This window comes from Phacochoerus africanus, chromosome 2, assembly GCF_016906955.1.
Source record: "Phacochoerus africanus isolate WHEZ1 chromosome 2, ROS_Pafr_v1, whole genome shotgun sequence".
In the NCBI taxonomy this organism is placed as follows: Eukaryota; Metazoa; Chordata; class Mammalia; order Artiodactyla; family Suidae; genus Phacochoerus; species Phacochoerus africanus.
In genome coordinates this window covers 108,951,509-108,975,091 of record NC_062545.1, presented here as the reverse complement: position 1 = coordinate 108,975,091, position 23,583 = coordinate 108,951,509, and the positions used below count along the sequence as shown (strand labels likewise).

The 23,583-nt window shown below is 43.7% G+C and overlaps 1 protein-coding gene and 1 long non-coding RNA gene across 3 annotated transcripts in view; one reads left to right on the top strand and one right to left on the bottom strand.

Moving 5' to 3' along the window:
• Positions 1-2,450: 2,450 nt before the first annotated feature.
• Positions 2,451-6,015, bottom strand: LOC125121150 (uncharacterized). The gene is made up of 3 exons (XR_007133390.1): positions 5,777-6,015; positions 5,529-5,675; positions 2,451-2,749 (listed from the first exon to the last, which is right to left on the bottom strand). It is a non-coding gene; the product is annotated as an uncharacterized LOC125121150 (long non-coding RNA).
• Positions 6,016-6,129: 114 nt separating this feature from the next.
• The window catches only part of FECH (ferrochelatase), a 36,050-nt gene continuing 18,596 nt past the window's right edge, over positions 6,130-23,583 (top strand). Inside the window, exons 1-4 of one of the 2 annotated variants that reach the window (XM_047765581.1) lie at positions 6,130-6,314; positions 12,265-12,385; positions 19,926-20,045; positions 22,182-22,330. In XM_047765581.1, the coding sequence (XP_047621537.1) occupies positions 6,131-6,314; positions 12,265-12,385; positions 19,926-20,045; positions 22,182-22,330 (574 nt within the window). In that variant the 5' untranslated portion in view covers position 6,130. The remainder of the gene's footprint in view (positions 6,315-12,264; positions 12,386-19,925; positions 20,046-22,181; positions 22,331-23,583) is intronic. The other variant, XM_047765590.1, reaches the window with a different exon arrangement.

Here is a 23,583-nt window from a genome sequence, read left to right as displayed (position 1 = left end):
GCCTCACTCAGTGAGTTAAGGAACCAGTGTTGCCAAGAGATGTGGTGTAGGTCACAGATGTAGCTCAGATCCCATGTTGCTGTGGCTGTGGTGTAGGCTGGCGGCTGCAGCTCCAACTCAACCCTTAGCCTGGGAACGTCCATACACCTCGGGTGTGGCCCTAAAAAAAAAAAAAAAAAAAGGTATACCATTCAAAAAGGGCCATATGTTATAAGTGTACAAGACCACACATTTTCATCATCCTGTACCCAGCTTCTAGAATGCCCACCCCATGCCCAGAAAGGAAGATGAACCAAGGGCTAGATCCCCTCCCTGCAGGAAGTGGGGCCTTGGGGGCTGGCCTTTGTGAGAAATCTCCAGCCATGGGGCCCAGAGAAAGACAAGGAAGTCTGCCATCTGGACAGGGAATGAGAACTTGTTGGAAAAAGGCAACTGCCTTGGTTTGTTTGTACCTGCAAGGAGCAGGACTACTAAGCTGAGAAAGGAATACAAACCCCATGTAAGACAATCAGGACCCTGGAATCCTGGCACAAGCAGGCCAGAAAGGCTCTGCAGAGACCCTCCCACCACCCTGGGGGCAGAACTCCTCTGGGAAAAAACACTTTCCCAGTATGACCTCACACAGAAAAAAATTAGAACCCTTAGGAGAAAGTGAACACATTTAGTCATGTGATATGTGTCCTAATACTGGCGCAAGAGCTCCGCTTTTCTCTCCACCTCAGGCAAAGTGAACCTTTTGAACCCTAAGTATGGATCACTCTTTTAGAGGCTGATCGCTTGATAAGATGAAGTCTTTCATCGCCTACAAAGTCTTACATCAATCTGCCGAAACTCCTTCCCACTCCACTCTGCACACTCTGATCAAGACAAAGTTTTTTATTTTCACTGCTCATCCAGGCCTTGTTCTAGGGTGAACTGTTCCCTCTACCCCCCAAAACTCTATATTGACATCCTTACTGCTGGGACTTGAAAATGGGACCTTAGTGAACAATAGATTCTTTGCACATGTAACCATGTTTAGATGAGGTCAAGAGGGGGGACTTCATCATCCAATGTAACTGGGGTCCTTCTCGAAGGGAAGATACTGTTATATGAAAGGGGGGCCAAGTAGACGGTCATGTGATCACAGAGGCAGCGATCAGAGAGATGCAGCTGCCAGGCAAGGAAGGCCAAAGCTAGGAAGAGATGGAGAAGGATTCTCCCCCACAGATTTCAGAGAGAGCACCACCCTGTTTTCACCTTGACTTGGCTCTCTAGCCTCCGAACTGGAGGACAATACATTTCAGTTCTTTTTTTTTTTTTTTGGTCTTTTTGCCTTTTCTAGGGCCGATCCCGCAGCATATGGAGGTTCTCAGGCTAGGGGTCTAATTGGAGTTGTAGCCACCGGCCTAAGCCAGAGCCACAGCAACACGGGATCCGAGCCATGTCTGCGACCTACACCACAGCTCATGGCAACGCCGGATCCTTAACCCACTGAGCAAGGGCAGGGATCGAACCCGAAACCTCATGGTTCCTAGTTGGATTCGTTAACCACTGAGCCACGACGGGAACTCCTACATTTCTGTTCTTTTAAGCCACCTGCTCTGTGGTCTTTCATCACAGCAGCCCTGGGAAATGAATAACAAGCCTCCAAGGTGTGGCAGCACTTGCTTCTCCCTCTGCGTGCAAAGCTCTTCCACAGAGAGCCTCTCTCACAGCCCACCACCTGCTCACCCGCCACCTTGGCAGAGAGGCGTTGTCCCACTCACCACAGACACTCACAGTTCCTGCTTCTCTCCGTTCCTTTGCCTCTTTTATTTTTCTTCATGGCTCCGAGTCATACCTGACATGTTATGTATGTGATCTCTCTTTTGTTTATTGTCTGCCTTGCCTTCTAGAATGTAAGTTCCATGAAAGCTTAGATAGTCTCCAATTCACTGCTGTAATGCCCAGCACCCACCACGTGCTCACCATAGGTAGGCTCTCCATACACATTTTTTTTTGGTCTTATATCATTATTATTTTAATTTTGTGGATCTTTTAAGTACACATTAAAAAGGATTAACATTTTCTCTGGACACTTTTTGAAATCAAACACATTAATATATCCACCACTGCCCAGTTTTTACAATCATAAGTCCATGTATAACATTGTTGTGATGTCAACCATGTATCAATATAATTGCAATAAAAAGGACAGCCTTTCCCAAACCCCTATTTCTTTCTTCCTTTCTTCCTTCCTCCCATTCCCCCCTTCCCCTTCTCTCCTTCACTTTTCTTTTCTAGGGCTGAATACACAGCACATCCAAGTTCCCAGGTTGGGGGTCAAATTGGAGCTGCAGCTGCTGGCCTACACCACAGCCACAGCAGCGCCAGATCCGAGCTGCACCTGTGACTTATGCCACAGAGTATGGCAACGTTAGATCCTTAACCCACTGAGCGAGGCCAGGGATCAAACCCGCATCCTCGCAGATACTATGTCCAGTTCTTAACCTGCTGAGCCACGATGGGAACTCCGCAAAGCCCTATTTCTTTTCAACAGTTATCTCCAGGCATAGTTGTTTCATAAATGAATGAAGTACTGGAGAGCATGCCTTGTGTTTTACTTTTTTATCCTTCACATTGCCTGATACAATGCTTTACTCATTCTAGACTCAGCAAATATGTTCAGATGAATAAGTGCATGATTGAGGGTGGACTTGAGGTTCTGCGTGGTTAAGAGGGGCAGTCAACACGCACATTGCATTGTCTGGATTTGGTGGCCTCTTAGCTGTAAAACAATTACAGTGAACATTGATCAGATTTCCCTGAGTAATCAGAGCTCACTGTTGTCTGCCACACGCAGCCACTGCTGCTCTTTCACTGAACACTCCCATCCCCCTTGCCCTGTTGTTTTTCTGATTAAGGAGACAGAATTGAGGAATTTAAATTTAGTTTGCTTAGCTCAGAGGTGCCAATCATGGCAAATAATGAATTAGAGGATCTTTCCCTCTCCCTCTTTCCTGAAGCATTGAGCTGAAACCAACAAATTCATTTTCTTGAGAACCACAGGCCGAACTCTGAGTGCTGTGTGTGACAAGAGTGCTTTCTTCACTAATTAAGCCACCTGGGGTCAGACAAACCCTCGCCTGTGTGGTGTGGGTACCACTTATCTGAACTGGCCTAGAGACTGTGCCTTCTGATTAAGGGAAGTGGTGATAGTTTTGATACAAATATTTAAGCCAGAAAAAAACACATTTATATACACACACTTAGGTATATATATATACCATCATATATGTATATATATATAAATTTCATAAATTAAAATGTTAAATTTAAATTAAATTTCATAATTTAAATTTTTATAAATTTCTTCAGCCTTGAAGGGCTTTCTGGATTTCTTAGTAAACCCATATTTAGAACTCACAATTTCTGGTTTAAAGACTGTGTTTTCTGATCAGTTCTTCTTTTTTCTTTTTTTTGTCTTTTTTTTTTTTTTTATCTATTTCTTTGGGCCGCTCCCATGGCATATGGAGGTTCCCGGGCTAGGGGTCGAATCGGAGCTGTAGCCACCGGCCTACGCCAGAGCCACAGCAACGCGGGATCCGAGCCGCATCTGCAACCTACACCACAGCTCACGGCAACGCCGGATCCTTAACCCACTGAGCAAGGGTGGGGACCGAATCCGCAACCTCATGGTTCCTAGTCGGATTCGCTAACCACTGCGCCACAACGGGAACTCCTCTTTTTTTTGCTTTTTAGGGACACACATGTGACATATGGAAGTTTCCAGGCTAGGCATCTCCAAAGGGTTTTGAAAAGGACTCCTATAAACCACATTATAGCTGCTTCCACTTCAAAAGAACATAAAATGTACTCATTGAAAAGCTGTTATATATGATGTTTGTAAGAAATAAGTCTTAGATTAGAAATCACAAATGTCATGAAACTCTCTTTGGGGAAAAAGCATAAAGTTCTGTTTACATTTGTAACCTGAGTCTTCATATGTACATCAAGAGTGTAGTTTTGAATGAGTTTTTAAAAAGTCAGTAAAAATAAAAATACAGGTGTGAGGAAAATGTATGGCATGGTGCTAATTCATTTTTTAATTTTATTATATTGATATACTTAATAAAGCATGTTTTGCTAGTTCCCTTCTTTCTTTCTGGCCAGCTACAAATTTAACCCGTTTCAGTGCTGATTATGTGGGCTTTGCACCTTTCTGCCTTGTCACTAATCATCAGCATTTCCCTGGGAGGGGCCAGAACACTCCTGTTATCTCCACTTAGCAGGAGGGGCACAGCACCCGGGATGGAGCGGTAACATTTCCAGAGGCTCCCAGAGGTAGCTGAGGAGAGCCCACATAGCTCAGCCATTACAAACTCTTGGCCTTTTCTAGTTCTCTCGCCTTGTCCACTTTTTCCAGCAGAACATTTCAAAATGTAGAGTCTTTTTGTGTAGTTTATTTAAAAGCAGTGGGTTTCAGGAGTTCTCATTGTGGCTCAGTGGGTAAAAATCCAACTAGTACCCATGAGGTTGTGGGTTCAGGTTCGATCCCTGGCCTCACTTAGTGGGTTAAGGATTACGTTGCCACAAACTACTGTGTAGGTCACAGATGCAGCTTGGATCTGGCATTGTTGTGGCTATGGCATGGGCCAGCAGCTGCAGCTCTGATTCAACCCCTAGCCTGGGAACTTCCATATGCCACAGGTGTGGCCCTAAAAAGAAAAAAAAGCAAAAAAAAAAAAAAAGCAATGGGTTTAGGTTTTAGGTAGAGGAATATATTATCTATGAAGATCACCTCTCTTTTTTATTTATTTTTTGGCCATGCCCATGGCATGAGGAAATTCCCTGAACCAGGGCTTGAAGCCATGCCACAGCTCTAGGCTACCAGGGAACTCCTGAAGATCACCTCCTTAAAGGGCAAATTAAACTAATATAATTTTCATTCTGAGTTGATTTGAAGATCATGTAGATAATATGAAAGGTAATCCATTTAATTTGACATATTTACACTGAGCTTATAACCAAGGAGGACTAACTTTAATAATAAATAAACTAATTTAATCAAGAGAATACAGAAAACTTTTCCAACCCAATCTAGACTTCATCTTCCTGGAATGTTCCACATGGCATGCCCCCTACTTCCTCAGGTCTTTCACAAATGGCAGTGAGGACTTCTCTGACCTCTTTATTTCAAATTGCATTAGCCTCCTCTCTCTCATCTCTGTTACATCGCTTCTTTCTTTCTAACGCTCATCATCACCCTAAATAGTACATATTGTGATTATTTTCTGACTCTCCCTTAATCCCCATGTAAGCCCCTCCTCTGTTCTATTCATTGCTGTTTTCCAAGTGCACACGATAGATGCTCAATGCTTGTTCAGTGAATGAAAGAATGATGCCTGACACCTTTCTGTTCTAAAGATTGGTCTTGTACTCTGAGACGCACTGAATTTATGGGTCAGGTGGGCGGGATGTAGGGGTTCAGGTGTAGGGATGTAGGAAAGGCTAAAAATGAAGGGGGCGGGGGCTGTCCCGTGGGCCGTTTGGGGCCAGGTGACTACCTTGCCAAGGTGCGCAGACATCATACTGATAAACTTCACCACACTAGCCTTCCAAGAAGTTGATTTGCTGGGCTGGCCTTCACTTTTCTTAACACGCTCACGTTAGCTGTATAATGTTGGCTTTCTGGTCACAGCTGTCAAAATCTGCTGCAGAAAAATTGGATAATTATTCATGAGTGTCTTATATGAAAGAATTCCTTTTCTCATTCTGAAAACAAAGCAAAAGAGTCAGCACAGTTGTTCTGTACCTAGGCAACGAAAGTGGAGAATTGAGGCAAAAGCATTCTCATTCTATGCGATAGTAACGGTAATGTCAAGAAAGTTCTTTGCTGAGTTGTGGTTGCAGTTCCTGCCTTGGTCAGGTGGCTACGTGCAACCAGGGAGACACAGAGTGAAGCTGGGCGCCAACGCACGTATTTTTGGTGGAAGAAATGGAAAGGGCGGATAGTACAGTCCTGAGCCGTTTCTTACCCTGGAGACTGCCTTACGGCAGGGCAGGCCCCGGTGAGGGGCGTGCCTCCTCCTGGCCCCGCCCTCGATCCCCGCCCCGGTTCGGCAGCGAATGAGCGGGCGCGCAGCCTGGGCGCAGGGAGTGGCGGCGCATGATAAGGCAGCGTGGGTGGCTGGTGTTGCGCTCTGCGACTGGTCGTTGTCGGAGCCCGTGCCTGGCTGTGCTGCTGCGGGAGGAACCCAGGCCCCGGGCCGAGGCTGCCCCGGGAATGCTTTCAGTCGGCACAAACATGGCTGCGGCCCTGCGATCTGGGGGCGTCCTGCTCCGCGATCTGCGTAAGTGGGGTTGTCGCGGCCGCCGCCTAGGCTGGGGACCCGGTGACGGCGGGGACAGCAGGCAGCTGGCTGCAGGCCCCCGGGCCTGGGAACTTCCAGGAACGACGGCGGCTGCACAGGAAGCTGGGTTGTGGGGCAAGGGGCGGAGAAGGGATCCGGAAAGGGACCCTCCCGTGGGGCTTACTTGACGGCCCTCGGAGGCCGTGGGGAGGGGTCCTGGAGTCCTATTGGTCAGTTGGGTGGCCGTGAGGAGTGGCTGAATTTCTCAGAGCCTTAGTTCTTTTCTGTAAAATAAGAATAATAATAGTCACAGAGTTGTGAGGATTACGGGAGGCAGAGTGCGTTAAGGGCCAGACACAGAAATGGTAACGATGGCAACGTCACCATCACCATCACCATAGACATCTACCCTGAGGTTCCCTCCCTGGTGGTGGAAGTCACACTGGGTCCACTGCTCCTCTCCCTAGCCCCTGGCATCACGCAGTGCTTACTTTTGCAGCAGGACCCACTGCGGGGCAGCTGGGCCTAGTGTTTTATACAGGTATTTGGAGAAAAAGCCCCAGTGACAATCCTGCACATATCTGATACAGACGTGAACGTACTTTGCTGACAGAACTCTAGTTCAGACACTCCTGGCTGGGATACTAGCCCTGCAGCATTCCTGTGACCCCCTGAGCAAGGGATTCAGTGTAGCTTGAACTTTGTTAAACGTAAAAGGAGAAGGTAATACCTCATAAGCTTGCCATGAAGATTAGCTGAATACAGATAAAGCCTATAGCACCGTGACAGGCACACAGTAGATATATAGATACCCTCAAAGTGTTCAGTTTTGTTATGTAAATGCTGCCACCTGCTAAGATGCTAAATTAGTACCTTTGAATGGTTACTGGACACAGATCTGACTTATTTTTCTAAACTCCCTAAATCATCCGTCTGGCACCTTCTGAGAAGGCATCCGTTCTAAACCTCCATATCTTATTACAGGTGCCTTTGTTAGGAAAATAATAAGGTCCTAGTGTACATTGAGGATCCAGTTGCTAAGGGTAGTGGGAGACAAAAGACATTGTCTTTTAAGAAGAGGAAGCACAGTGCCAGTAATGGAGCTGAAAGAGGTATCCAGTTAGTCTTTTCTTTCATCCATCCTTCCTGTAGCAAAGAAAGTCTGGACAGGCTTTAGAGTTGAGGTTGTACAACAATATGAGAAACTTTAAAGGATTTGTTGTCCGGGTTATAAGTAACTAAGCGAAAGGATTCAGAAACCATAGTGGAAGTAGATTTAGAGTTCAACTGAATTATGGACTCTGATTTTAAGATGTAGTTATAGTACTGAAATTATCTTGTTTTATATGAAGGACTTAACTTCTAATTAATTTCTAGACTGGGGAGTTCCCGTCGTGGCGCAGTGGTTAATGAATCCGACTAGGAACCATGAGGTTGTGGGTTCGGTCCCTGCCCTTGCTCAGTGAGTTAACGATCCGGCGTTGCCGTGAGCTGTGGTGTAGGTTGCACATGTGGCTCGGATCCCTCGTTGCTGTGGCTCTGGCGTAGGCCGGTGGCTACAGCTCCGATTCGACCCCTAGCCTGGGAACCTCCATATGCCGCGAGAGCGGCCCAAAGAAATGGCAAAAAGACAAAAAATAAATAAATAAATAATTAATTTCTAGACTGGGTTATAAAAAATTGAGTAGTATTTCTTGAATTCTTGCAGTAGAAAAGCAAAATTTTGCGCTGTTTTTTTTTGCATATTAGAAAATTATAAGAAGCTCCCCAGTATAAATGTATATAGTCCTTATTTTTGAGTATTCTTACTTCTTGCTTAACCACATACATTGTGCCATTGTACTTTTAGAGAGTTGGTAGAGTAATCAATTTTTGTTTCTTTGTGCCTTTTTCTTTCCAAATTTTCTACATTAGGCACATATGTCTTTTGTAATTAGAAAAAATAAATCTAGAATAATAAAAAAGAAAATCAGTGTTTAAATTAATGACAATATTTTGGCTCCATAACAGCAAAATAGCAATTCTTTTCTTGAAGCCTCCTCTCCCCAAGTGTTTATTAATAGTTATAATATAGGATCTTATTTCTGTTCATTTTCTTATTTCATTTCTTTGCTTTTTAGAGCCGCATTCACAGCACATGGAAGTTCCCAGGCTAGGGTCGAATCAGAGCTACAGCTGCCAGCCTACGCCACAGCCATATCAACGAGGGATCTGAGCTGTGTTTGCGACCTACACCGCAGGTCATGGCAACGCCAGATCCTTAACCCACTGAGTGAGGCCAGGGATCGAACCTGAAACCTCATGGATCCTAGTCAGATTCGGTAACCACTGAGCCACAAAAGGAACTCCTATTTCTGTTAATTTTTAAAATGGCGCATATTTTTGTGAGAATCTTTTGAAATAGTCACCTCCTACATAATAGAAAAAGGCTCTATTAGGTACTTGTGTACCTTGTTTTCTACTCTCTGTTGTACCACCCCCAAGCATCCGAAATATTAAATAATTTGGTTTTGGAGAACCAGTTATTCCCATGAACTTCTTAAGTCACGGGTATATTTTTGACTGATTCACCTATTGGGTTTCTCCAGGAATTAATGAAGTTTTGTTTTCTTAGGTTATCTTCTATTCATCTGGGTATCTCTCAGTTTTATAGCTTTTATTGTTTGTAGGCCTACCAAAGGTAGACCAGTTGTCTGTGTCAAAAGTAGGGTTAGAATGACCTGGTCTTAGATTGTAAGTGGGCAAGTCCTTATTTTTGAGTATTCTTACTTCTTGCTTAACCATATACATTGTGCCAGGCAGTGTTCTTTGGGCTGGACATAGATTTTTTTTTTGTCTTTTTTGCCATTTTTTGGGCCGCTCCCACGGCATATGGAGGTTCCCAGGCTAGGGGTCTAATCAGAGCTGTAGCTGCCGGCCTACGCCACAGCCATAGCAACTCAGGATCCGAGCCGCGTCTGCTACCTATACCAGAGCTCATGGCAACGCTGGATCCTTAACCCACTGAGCAAGGGCAGGGATCGACCCCGAAACCTCATGGTTCCTAGTCGGATTTGTTAACCACTGTGCCACGACGGGAACTCCTTTTTTTTTTTTTTAATTTTCCTAATCTTTACAACAGCTCTGCACCTTTGGCCTTATCACTGTTTTACACATGAGAAAAGTGAGGCTTGGAATAACTCGGTGAGTGGCCTAAGAACTGTCACATGCTTATTTGGTCCTATCTGGAATTTCTGCTCAGTTCTCCTTGGCTCTAGAACACATACTGTCTATACCAGACATTGCTGCCTATGTGTTTGAATTTCTCTTTAGCTGTGATCTGGGTATATTCAGAAGTCTCAGTTGTTTCTTTGAATAGTATTTTAAACTCCTTTAGCTAGATTAATACTGATCATTTGGTAGGAGATACTCTTTCTCTAGAGTCTTCAGATCAGGGAGAGGAGTGGTCTAGAAAAGCCTTTGAGAGGTGGGTGTGTTAACCCTATGTCCTTAGCATAAAGGACCCATTATTAACAGCATTACCCTCCTTTGAGAATTTTTTTAACCTCAGAGAAGAGAACCTTGTAAGTAGAGGGTATAGCAATAGTTCAGAAGCTTGAAAAGCTACAAGCTCCCAAGTTATACTAGGAAATACTAATGTACTAGTTGGAGACTCTAGTCTCATTCTTTTTTTTTTTTTTGTCTTTTTAGGGCTATACCCGCAGCATATGGAAGTTCCTGGGCTAGGGGTCCAATCGGAGCTATAGCTGCCAGCCTATACCACAGCCACAGCAGCTAGGGATATGAGTGGCATCTGTGACCTACACCACAGCTCATGGCAACTGGGTCTCCTCAGGTGGATCCTTAACCCACTGAGCAAAGCCAGGGAGCAAACCCGAGTCCTCATGGGTACTAGTCAGGTTCATTACCACTGAGCCATGACAGGAACTCCTTTAGTCTCATTCTTATTGCCCCCCCTGCACCCCCTTTTAAGGTTTGCAAGACAAAGTCTTATTATATCACCAGCAGTCAAATTATTTAATGCCAAAGTTCTATTCTGATCCCCCATGGAATCTGATATAATCTCATCGATGTAAAGAATTGCAGACACTGCAGCATGATCTGATGGAGAACCTGGCTAGATCACATCATGCAGTTCAGAATTGAACTCGTCTAAAACAAGGAGATGTGGGTTGGTTTGAAACTTCATTTGAGTGGAATTGAACTTCTTTATGTCAATCTTTGCTCTTCCGCTTTGAGTTAATAAGGATTATTTAGCTCAAGCTCACGTAATTGGCTCTGTTGGGAATGTGCACAATCTGGATAGTTGGAAATCTAAGTGGCCTGGAAACATCCGCCTATATTTATGCCAGGTGATAAAAAAAAAAATCAAAGCAATAGTCCCTATGCTCTAGACGCTTACAAAGGAAAATGATACCGGCACTAATTACATGTGGTAGGCCCTGTGTAGAGTGAGTGCTTCACTGGTCTTATCTCCTGTAATCTTTACAAGGAGGCAGATAGCAGGTTTCACCATTTTACATCTGGGGAAACTAAGGCTCAGAAAGATTGTAACCCAGCTCCAGTCTCATTACTAGTAAGTGGCAGAACTGGATTCAGAGTCAGATCAGCTTGTCCACAGCCTGAGTCCCTTACCAGAACACCTTTGACTCACAGATAGGAGGAGGGTAGATGGAGACTGTTCTTAAACTGGTTTCAGACCTGCTGGTTTGAGAATGGGAAACAGAGGTCATGTATATACTGTGAGTACTGTAGGAACTTCTGTCCCACACTGTTGTCTTCTCTGTGGCTTCAGTTCCCTTTTATTCTGTGTTAAGGATGAGTACTCTTCGTGCTACGCCTGGGTGTGGCCCACAGACTCCTCAGCTCACATAGGCTCTAAGAACGCAGCCAACTCTCGTGGGGCCCAGGACAAGAGGGCAAACAGAGATCTGCGTAGAGCAAGCTAACAGGCTGTGAGATATGTTCTCTTCTCCTATGCTGATAAATAGACCTTTCTAGTGGCCTGGAAGGGTGAACTCTTGAACTCTTCATAGTTCCTCCAGGAACACTGCGGCCCTGAGAAAGTCGCCTCAGGCCAGCAAACTTCCCTGCTTCTCTTCCTACTCCTGGCCTGCTCTGCATGAAGAGTCTGGTACATACTCCAGTGTGTATGCCCAAGTTCTCTTCTTACCCCATGAATAGCCACCCAATGACAATCCTTCAGGTCAAAATTGCTTATACTATGGTACAATCTGCCCTCAGGAGGATGGATCCAGGAAAGAGGCCTACTCAGACCTTGGAAGTGGGTGTGAGGCTTCTGGGCCAGGGATTTCTGGGGTCTTGGGTACTGGGAGCCTGAAGAAGCATGGACTCTGGGGGTCCATGAATCTTTGGCTGTGCAGATGGCCTATCCTGAGGGGCAGGGTGCAGTAGGAAGAGGGCCAGAATTGGTCCTCTAAAGCAGAGTCCCCCCTTGTCAGGGTCCAAGGGCAGTGCTGGGGTTCTCGGCATTGGTGCCTTATTGGAGAAGTTTTGTAGGCAGATAGAAGATCTTTGCAACTGCTGCAAATTCACTGGCCTACTTTCCACTCCTGAAATCAGTGGCCTTAACCTTTTCTACAGCCTCTTCCCCTTTCATATGAATGCGATGCTGCCATCAGTAACTTTCGTAATACACAATGATTCTCATGAGGAACTGTCAAAATCAGCGGCCAGAGCAGGGAGAGGAGATGTCTGTGGCTTCTAAAAAGGGTCCAGGCAGGTGCTGATAAGCCATCCTAGGGGACACTACCCCATCCCCTCAGAGTGGTCTTAAGAGCCTTCACCCACCTGCAGAGAAATGCTGGGGAAATCACCTCTGCGATAGCATCTCTTTAAATTTTAAATCCAGGAATTATGCGCTGAGTACCTCTTCAAAAGAAATTACTTTCCAGCTAGATTTCATGCTCCCACTTTAATTTTGTCACAGTGGTATATGGCGGCTCAAGGGCCTGTCAGCCATGGAGGTGCCAGTCGGGTATGGCCGCCGCCGCCGCAGAAGCAGTCCAGCATGCCAGAAGCCCCAAACCTCAAGTTCAAACAGGGAACAGGTATGAGTCTAATTTTAGGTACTAATAAGGTTTTCTCTTTCTTGACGCAAATACCAGTGGATACCAGCTACCTAGGAAGAGAGGTTCTGGGAAAACCCAGTATGTAAGGAATGGTATGTTATTTTCTTGGCTTCCTTTCAATAGCGGTTAAACCACAGATTTTACTCCCGATTAAAGCTGTAATTTTCTTTTTGGCTGCGCCCAAAGCATGCGGAAGTTCTGGGCCAGGGATCAAACCTGCACCACAGAAGTGACCTGAGCCACAGCAGTGACAATATTGGATCCTTAACTGCTAGGCCACCAAGGAACTCCCTTTAATTTTTTTTTTTTTTTGCTTTTTAGGGCCGCACCCGCAGCATATAGTGGTTCCCAGGCTAGGGGTCAAATCCGGACCTATAGTTGCCAGTCTACACCACAGCCACAGCAACACAGGATCTGAGCCGTGTCTGCGACCCATACCACAGCTCACGGCAACGCCAGATCCTTAACCCACTGAGCGAGGCCAGGGATTGAACCTGCATCCTCATGGTTCCTAGTTGCATTCATTTCCCCTGTGCCATGATGGGAACTCCTTTTATTTTTATTTTACTATTTTTTAAATTAAAAAAAAATTTTTTTTAAGAAATTAATTTTTTTGACACTATTTTTTTTTCCCCCCTTTTGGCTGCACCCATGGCATTCAGAAATTCCCGAGCCAGGGATAAAACCTGAGCCACAGCAGTGACCCAAGCCACTGCAGTGACAACACTGGATCCTTAACCCATGGAGCCACAAGAGAGCTCCGAATTTTGACACATTAAAAAAATTTATTTTTTTTCTTTTTACACCACACCTACAGTATATTGGAAGTTCCCAGGCCAAGGGTCGAGTCTGAGCTGCAGCTGCAGCCTCCACAACAGTTAGAGCAACACTGGATCCAAGCCACATCTGTGACCTATGCCATAGCTTGTGGCAATGCTGGATGCTTAACACACTGAGTGAGACCAGGGATTAAACCTGTATCCTCACAGTAAGTTTTTAACTTACTGAGTCACAATGGGAGCTCCACATTAAAATTTTTTTTTGTCTTTTTTTGCTATTTCTTGGGCCACTTCCGCAGCATATGGATGTTCCCAGGCTAGGGGTCTAATCGGAGCTGTAGCCACTAGCCTACACCAGAGCCACAGCAACTCGGGATCTGAGCCGCATCTGCGACCTACACCACAGCTCACAGCAACGCCAGATCCTTAATCCACTGAGCAAGGGCAGGGACTGAACCCGCAACCTCATGGTTCCTAGTCGGATTCGTGAACCACTGCGCCACGACGGGAACTCCCACATTTAAAAATTTTTGATGAAAATTTTTTTTCTGGCTTTCTTGAGGTCTGATAAATAAAAATCCCACAGGGCTATTATTAAAGGACACAGAATTGGGTACAAACAGTCTGTAAATTATGTGGGAATTTGGTTCTGGAATATGTCATATAATACAAATTATGTGTATGCTAGAAATGTGTTTATAAACCTAACATAATTATACTTATGAAATACATGTCCTATGCAGGAAAAAGGATAACGAATCTACCAAGAATTTCTGTGGTAAACTGTTAACCCAGTGAACATAATTGTAAATGACATAATATGATTTATAGTTTATTGAAGGAACAAAGAACATTCCCTGCCTCACCTCTGCTGTTTGCAGGTGGACCTCAGTAGGTATGGCGTTGCTGCTAGGTGCCCTCTTTAATATCAGAAGCTATAGCTGTTCTCAAGTCTTCCTCTGGTACAGAGGCAACAGAAGACTCTAAAGGGCCTTTTTAGATGAGCACACAGACAGGAGTAGCGCACTGTAACACTGGGCAGAGTGAAAGAAAGAGAATGGCTGTGAACCATTAATGCCTTGACCTTTCTGGTAGACCTGATGTTCTCTGAGAATTACAGCTCCATGAAAATAGGCTTATTTTGTATTTGCTACTTTTCATTGTGTAATCCTGGGAGTGATGATTGAGGACTTAGCAAACAGGCTTGTTGAGTGTAGGGCCCTAGGGTGGGATCCCAAATCATCTCCTTTCGACTCTCGGGCCTCCTAAAAGATCACCCGTGGGAGGAAGACAGGAGGAACAGATGCTATCTATGTTCTGGGGCGTGCCCAGCAGGATGCCATTTCTCCGTGCTCCCCACAGCCCCTCTCTTCTCACCTCAGCCACAGTACAGAGTGCTTTAAGTACTTAGGGTTTAGAGTATTTGGTGTAACCTGAAGAACTGCTTGGATGTAGAACCCTGGAGAAAAATGATTTCATTACTATGTTATCCTAGTGGCTAAAGTCAATAATATAAATAGCCTTAAGATTAAATTACTAGCATAAGCAATGAGATCCTGTTATATAACACAGGGAACTCTATCTAGACACTTGTGATGGAACATGATGGAGGATAATGTGAGAAAAAGACTGTATATATATATATATATGTATGTATGTGTGTGTGTGTGTATATATATAAATATATATATGACCGGGACACTTTGCTGTGCAGCAGAAATTGACAGAACATTGTAAATCAACTATAATAAACACTTAAAAAATTAAATTATTAAGATTGAATTAAAATGTAAAAAGCTCCCCAAATTCTAGTAACTTTATATCATATTTATACAAAAGAAATTGGTTCATTTTAGAAAATATAAATAAGAAAAAAAATGAAAATCTCACCACCGAGTATTTAATATTTACTCAGTATTTGTTTACCATAATGTGACAATACTGTGTATATTATTTTCATAACTTCTTTTTATTTAATACTATGTCTACTGCATAAACATAGAAAGTCTATGTTTTTACTAGCCTGAGTATTTCATTAAATCATAATTTCTTTATCCCAGTCTCATGCTATGGGATAAGTCAGTTATTTCTAGTTTTTAAATATTAGAGGTGATGAAGTGGTGAGTGTGTCTGTGAGTCATTCTGATGCCAGACTTGATGAAAGCATTGTGCTGCTCAGTGCTCAGACTAGATTAGACCAGACAATGCTTACAACAAATTTGTCTACCAAGGGCTGGATGGTACAGTTTCAGGCTTTGTGGGCCATTCGGTCTCTTTTGCTGCTATTCACCTTTTCCATCTTAGTGTGAGAGCAGCCGTAGGTGATATGTAAACAGACAAGTGGAACTCAGTTCCAATAAAACTTTATTTACAAAAACAGCCCAAAGTGTGTGTGTGCACATGCAAATTTGGCCCATGGGCTGGAGTTTGCCAAACCCCGTTCTACAGGCAGCATCGATCCTCTGGCCAATTACCTCTTGGAGGTTTAATGAAGAGCTGGAATTTGTTTCTTATCTTGATGCTGATATATATAGTAGAATAGAATCATTAATTTATGAGCTCAAGTTTCAGTTATGGACAATTCATGGTTCAAAGGAAGAACCTCATATTTTGAGAGTCTAAGACTATAAATGACAAAATGTTGTAACCTTTTCGAATGAGTTTTCAGTATGTTTGCTGTTTACACTTTTATGCTCAGACAAAGGGAACTTGACCGTTCAGACCTTGGTCTCAGATGTGCTCTGTCTGGAGGGGAGATGAGACAGCGACCCTTGACTAAAGCTTTGCACTTCACAGTAGAGAATAGAGGGGTGTCGGCCTAGGGCTTACTAATGCACCATTCATCATGCACCACACAGTTTTGAATTAAGTGCACATGTATTTAGGTATTTTCAAATTGTGTGTGTCTCTCTCATGTGTGAGATCAACATGGTTTGCAAAATGTGGGTTTGCAGGGTAGAGTCATGTCCCATTTAAAGGGACTCTTGTTATGAGCTCAGGTGTTATAGATGAAAAGCAGCTCTAAATCCCGTTTGCACATTGATACCCTCTATGGCTTAGGTAAGTCTCTTAGCGTGGGGTTTCTTAACCAGTAATCTGTTAACTGGCAGCAATCCATGGAAAAATGCACTTAATTTATTGTGAGTCACAGCTTTTGAGGATGAAAGGCTAAATCCTGGGAGAACACTGGTGGCCTCGTAGAAAGATTAAGGAATATTACAATTTCACAACATAATGAACCTGGAATTCTCAGGTATCAAAACAAGAAAACTAAATACCAGTTTATTAATTCATTGATAGGACTTCAGGCCAGAGGGGTTGGAAAGGTTATGGAAAAATAATTTCAAAGTAGTTACTTGGTTTAGTGAAAGGACGATTAAATTTCTTCCTTTAACAGTGGTTCTGATGGGGGAGGGGGAGGGGGGGTTCCATTCTTGTCCCCTGAGACATATTTGGCAATGCCCAGTGATATTTTGGTTGTCACAGCTGGGGTTGGGTGTGTGCCGTTGCCATCTAGTAAGTGGAGGCCAGGGTTGCTGATAAACCTCCTACAATGCACAAGACAGGCCCACAACAAAGGATCGTCCGCCCCAGTGTCAGCAGTGCAGAGCTTGAGAAACACTGGTCTAAGACAGTGATATGAAAAGTGAACTCTGTTAATCTTTTTTTTTCTTTTTTTTTTTTGAGAGATTGTGCAAAACTACTGTATTTACAAGAATGGCATACAAGTGAATTCAACAGTCGATGCACAGGCACACTTCATTCACATCTTCAACAACAAAAGGTCTTCTAACGCTACAGAACTGAGTCAGAATGCTCACTTCGACAGCAGCTGTTAAGTATGAAAATCACCCAAGTTACACCAGAATGGGCAAATATGGCCCAAGTAAAACTCTATTGTTAAAGCTGAAACAGATTTAAGGCCATTCAAGTTCAAGCACAGGGTACAAATCTTTTGGAGCCCCATCTATTTGTGTTTGAAATAGGTCACCTTCTTCTAACTTGTGGTCTTAAACGTGTTTTACAAAATTCAAAAGGAAACCACAGAAGAAATCAATACAATAGAGGTTACATTAAATAAGAGTAACATATAAAGCTATACTTCAGATGAATTAAAGGAAGCCAAAACATTAAAACTATAAAACTTGCTTGTTACTTGTTGGAACAGCCTTACACTAGGAGTTACATAATATATGCAATTATTTTCAAGTAGATTACTTTATGTTGCTCTTAACCTGTTCTTCTCATCAGTGTACCATTAAACTAATCAAAACTCTACACGTGTATATTCCTTTCAGTAGTAGCACACACTACTGCTACCTGCAAAGCCATCACTCTTAAATGATTTAGTGAATGAGGGGAAATAAAAAGCTGAGAAGTAACATATTAAGGGAAAATCATGGGATTAGAAGATTCATGCAGTTCAGCTCTTTTAATCAGCCAGCTAGCTTGCTAGCAACAAGAGATGGATGGTTTCCCTTGAGGAAGGGCCTCTGGAGTGGGAATGTGGTCACCAGTGACCTCTGTCTTATCCGGGGCTGTGGGAGGAAGCTGCTTGTTCTTCATTTTTGCTTTAGCCATGCTATAATCCCAAGAATCAAAATATTTTTGCCCGTTCCTATCATGGCGCAGGGGAAGTGAATACAGCTAGTATCTATGAGAATGCGAGTTTGTTCCCTGGCCTTGAGGATCTAGCATTGCCGTGAGCTGTGGTGTAGGTCACAGACACGGCTCGGATCTCAGGCTAGGGGTCAAATTGGAGCTGTAGCCACCGGCCTACACCACAGCTCACAGCAACGCCAGATCCTTAACCCAAGGAGCAAGGCCAGGGGTCGAACCTGCATCCTCATGGATGCTAGTCAGATTCCTTAACTGCTGAGTGATGACAGGAACTCCCCTGTAATGGTGTTTTAAATAAACCTCTGCCTGCTTATTTCTCAGCTGCTTTATCAAGAGTGAATGGAAAGCATATCCATACAAGGGAATATTATTCAGCCATATAAAGGAAAAAAGTACTGATTCAAAGTACAACCTGGGTGAACTTAGCATAAATGAAAATTTTATGCTAAGTAAAAGAAACCAGACACAAAAGGCCACACATTCTGATTCTTTTTTCTATGAATAGGCAGATCCAGAAGGTAGATTCGTGGTTGCCAGGGGTGAGGGGGAGGGAGAAGAGAGATTGGCTCTAATGAGCATAAGGGTTTTTGGGGTGATGAAAATGTTTAGGAATTAGATAGTTGTAATGGTTGCCTAACTTGTGTGTATTAAAAACCACTGAGTTGTACAGTTTAAAATGGCAAATTTTATGATATGTAATGTTTACAAATGCAAAAAAAATAAAATAAAATAAATGGAAGAAACACTCCTTGTCCTTAACTTGCCCCAGCTGCAGTCTCTTTCACTGCTGTCACATGGCCAGCTCTTCAGGAATACATAAGCCCCTAGTTCGCCCTGGTTTTGTCTCAGGTTTTGACCTCATGGTTCTCTCTAGAGTCCTGGTTTTCTGGTGGCTCCCAGAAGCACAAGGGTAATACCCAGTCCTGCCCTGGCTCCATCTTGCCCCCTGGCCGATTCAGGAACAGAGGCTCTGGGTATTAGAGGTTTACATTTTTGATTAGGCCTTTTGTTTTTAAATTTTCCCAGAAGCTGCTTGACTTTCTTTTTTTTTTTTTTGTCTTTTCTAGAGCCGCACCTGCGGCATATGGAGGTTCCCAAGCTAGGGGTTTAATCGGAGGTGTAGCTGCCAGCCTACACCACGGCCCCACGGCAACACAGGATACTTAACTCACTGAACAAGACCAGGATCGAACCTGCAACCTCATGGTTCCTAGTTGGATTTCTTAACAATTGAGCCACGATGGGAACTCTTCTTTTTGTTTCTTTATTGTTCATTCAATGCTTGATTCTTTAGCCTGGGACTAATTTGAATAATTTAGAACAATGTTTTTCAGGAATTACCTAAACCCTGGATTTTAGCCGAAGGGTGGAGAGGTGAGTGTAAAGTGAGAACTGTCCTTTAGCACAGCAGTAGACCCTGAGAAGGAATGAAGGCAGGCTCTGGAGGAGGAAGCAGAATAGCAAAAAAATAATTCAAGTCAGTAATAATTTAATAATTAGCTAAAGACAAGGGAGTAAATAAGACAGTGAGAGCTGGGCTGTGTTTTCCTGTGGAGGTTTAGGAGAATTACAGGGAAACCCACGGCTTCTCTATGTGGACTAGAACTTACTGTTTGTGCCAGCTCAGGCTAATGACTAAGTACATTTATCCACTTGGGTCCCAAAATAACCTTTTGAAGTAGTTGGTGGACTCTTTATTTTACAGATGAGGAAACCAAAGCTTGGAGAGATTCAGGTAACCTATGTATTCATGAGGCAGTCATGTGAACAGGTGCTTTCAGCCTCAGGACAATTTTAGATTTATACCTTGATTCTCAGTCCCCAAAGAATGGGGGTCTTTGTTCAGGGCTGACAGTTTAATAAGAATTACATTTGGAGTTCAGGGAAGTCTAGTGCCAGAGATGGAGCTTGGAGGTAAAGGTCTGATTCTTCGACCGTGCGGAGCTAGAGACCTTGTGTGTTTTCAAATCGATGTCCATGTGATGGCAGTGAAAAGATGTGTAAGTTTTTAAACTTTGCACCAGACAGATTAGATAAGAGTTTGCTAGTTGAACCAAGATCTACCCCAGAGGAAAATGAAAAGTGTTAATGAATCAACCGTTACCTCTTGTTTTATGTAGGAAGCCGAAAACTGGAATATTAATGCTCAACATGGGAGGCCCCGAAACCGTCGGAGAAGTTCAAGACTTCCTTCGGAGGCTCTTCTTGGACCAAGATCTCATGTCACTTCCTATTCAAAAGTAAGATGCATGTAAATGCTGGTACTGCCTTGTAACCTGTGCAGTGCATTTTGCCTTACATGTATCTCAGTTCTATAGTTTCAAAAAAATGAAGGTTTTAGTTCATATCTGGTAGGGCATTATTCTTTTCTATTAGATATAAGAAGGCCATGATATCAGAGGAATCGTGGGGAAGAGAAAAAGAAGTCAGTGGGGATTCCCATTGGGCCCCTTCCTCCCCACAGCTCTGGAAGCTGCAGCGGATTTGTACTTGGCCCTCGGGGAAACAATGAGTATTATTCATTCGTGCTGTGACATGGACTCCTGCTGTCCTTCTCTTCCTTTCATTCTTCCCTCCCTCCCTCCTCCTTTCTATTTACTTATTTATGTATCTATGTATTTATTTATTTTTGTCTTTTTTTTGGTCTTTTTAGGGCTGCACCTGCAGGATATGGAGGTTCTCAGGTTAGGGGTCCAATCGGAGCTGTTGCTGCTGGCCTACACCACAGCCACAGCAATGCCAGATTCGAGCCGCATCTGCAACCTACACCACAGCTCACAGCAACACCGGATCTTTAACCCACTGAGCGAGGCCAGGGATCAAACCTGAAACCTCATGGTTCCTAGTCGGATTTGTTTCCACTGCGCCACAACAGGAACTGCTATTTATTTATTTTTATCTTTTTGGGGGCCACACCCACGGCATATGGAAGTGCCCAGTCTAGGGGTCTAATTAGAGCTGTAGCCACCGGCCTACACCACAGCCACAGCAACGCGGGATCCAAGCCACATCTGCGACCCACACCACAGCTCACTGCAACTCGAGATCCTTAACCCACTGAGTGAGGCCAGGGATGGAACTGCATCCTCATGGATACTAGTTGGGTTCCTTAACCACTGAGCCACGATGGGAACTCCCTCCTTTCTGTTTAAAATAGGTTTTTTAAAATAAAATTTATACAGGTACATGATAAAAAAATGCAAATATTTAAAAAGTGTTTATAGTGAAAAAACAGGTTTCCCTTTCTCTTTGGACTCCTGCCTCCACTCCCTGGAAGTCAGCACTGTTACATCTGGAAATAGTGTATGTATGTGTGAACTTCCATACACTTATATACAGCTCCTCCTTTTTACTTTTCTTTTTCGTTTTTACTTATTTATTTATTGTGTGGCTGTGCCTGTGGCATGTGGGATTTCCCTGGCCAGAGATCAAACCCTAGCCACTGGATCCTTAACTGCTAGGCCATCAGGGAACTCTCTAGCCAACCCATTTTTACACAGATGTGAATGTACTTACATTATTTGGGTCTTTGCTTTTTTTTTTTTTTTTTTTTAAGCTTAACAATATTTTGGAGATTATGCCATAAAAGGTAATACTCTGGCTCATTCTTTTTTTTTTTCAGAATTGTACCAAATTGCATTGTATGGTCATGCCTTAATTTATTGAACTAGTGCCCACCGATGGACATGTAGATTGTTTACAGCATTGCAGTGAATGTTCTTGCACACATCTTTGCTCATGTGGGCAAGTGTATTACAAGATTAATACGCATTTACTTAAAAGGACCTTACACGTCCTAATGTCTTATATGTCCTACTTCGTATTAGATACAGGATCAAGAGGTGTTAGATAGGAGTTAGCACACAGCCAGGGGCTCTGCATGGGTTTTGGGGGTCCTGAATCTTCAGGGCCTACTGCTAGAACAACTTGTGGGGCAGAGGTTGCTGCTTCTTAGAGACTGTCTGGTTTTCTCTCTAATCTGGACCAAAAGAGCAGGCTGGTGTCAATGACTTTGACCTTCTGTTTTTAAAGCTTGATATTATATAGGCTCTTCTTAAGATTTTGCTTATCTCCTTTTTTTACTGAGTAGAAAATGTTTCTGAGGTTGCTTAACTGGAATAAAATCCACTTACTGGAATTCCCATCATGGCTCAGCAGTAACGAACCCTACTAATATCCATAAGGATGTGGGTTTGATCCCTGGCCTCAATCAGTTGGTTAAAGGATCCGGTGTTGCTGTGAGCTGTGGTGTAGGCCGGCAGCCATAGCTCTGATTTGACCCCTAGCCTAGGAACTTATGTATGCCACAGGTGCAGCCCTAAAAAGCAACAAACAAACAAAAATCCACTTACCTACCTATGTGTTCAATGATTTAGTAAGCTGGGGCCATTCATCGCCAAACGCCGCACCCCCAAAATTCAGGAGCAGTACCGCAGAATTGGAGGCGGGTCCCCCATCAGGATGTGGACTCGAAAGCAAGCGGAGGGCATGGTGAAGCTGCTGGATGAGTTGTCCCCGCACACAGGTATGATGTTTCTCTGCTGACATCCCACTGGGTTTGTCCTTTTGAAGTGGTTATGAAATTCACAACACCACTGGATACCAAATACATTCCTGGGTACCAGCAGCTCTCCATCTGCGGGGGTTCCTCTGTGATGCCCAGCCACTGTGCTCAGTTCCTGTGGTGTTATCCTTTGTCCTAGGCTGCACAGCCTTTTCTGTGATTTCCTTACGTTACAAATTTTAAAAACTTAATTTTTGGCAGATTAGTCTCCAAAGGAAGTTGCCTGTGTGTGTTAAATTGAGCTGGATTATACGGAAAAGGTGGCATACCATGGAAAAAGATGTGTATGTCATTGTCCTGGGAGGACGCCTTTGGGTAATGGGTGGAGCCTGGTCTGACTGCTGTTTCTTTCTGTGTGGATGCTGTTTGGCTCAGCACTTAGAGCAGGATTAGCTAGATGTCATCATAGCCATGAGGCTCTAAGCAACTTCCAGCAACTGCTTTCAGCCCTTGGCAATACCATCATCAAGAGGCATTTAAGGGCCTCATCAGGCATGGCACTAAACAGAGCATCGCACACATCTGGTGACGGTTCTCTGAGAACCTCTAACACAAATTATAATGTGCACAATGAAGTATTAACTACATGAAGGAACTCTAAGTGCCATATTTGATTGCATTGAAGACACCATTGATTGTAGGAAGTCCCATGGTTTTTATGTATCACGAAGACACAAAAGCTCTGCCAGTTACTTTTAAGACAGAGTCTGTTGTGGACCAGCATAAGGTGGTAAAACAAACAAACAAAAAATGTGCAGGGGTTCAGGATCAGGACAGGAGTGTGACACAGTGGGGACCCTCAAGGAGAGCAGCCCCACAAGGCAGGACCAAAGCGTTTCATTGAGCATCAGCTCTAGTGACTCTGAGGGCCCCCTGTTTGCGTGGCACACGGAACTAAGGGCTCCAGCCCTTGGCAGATCCTCTCACTTGGAAAATTGTTCCATTTGTGCTTTTGAATGTTAGGTTTGCTCTCTACCTTCACTCATGGCTGCAGGGCATTTCTTATGGTTCAGCCACACAGGACACAATGTATCTTTAAAAATAGTGGGCAAGGGAAACTTGGCTGACCTCCGCTCATACCTGGTGTGTGGGACAGGATAAAAATTCAGGAAATGTGAGCTTTTATTATTCATTGCTGGAATAGGGTTCGTGATCTGATACAAATTAAAAAGCATTAATACACTTCACACCTTCGTCTCAAATGTACAGATCAG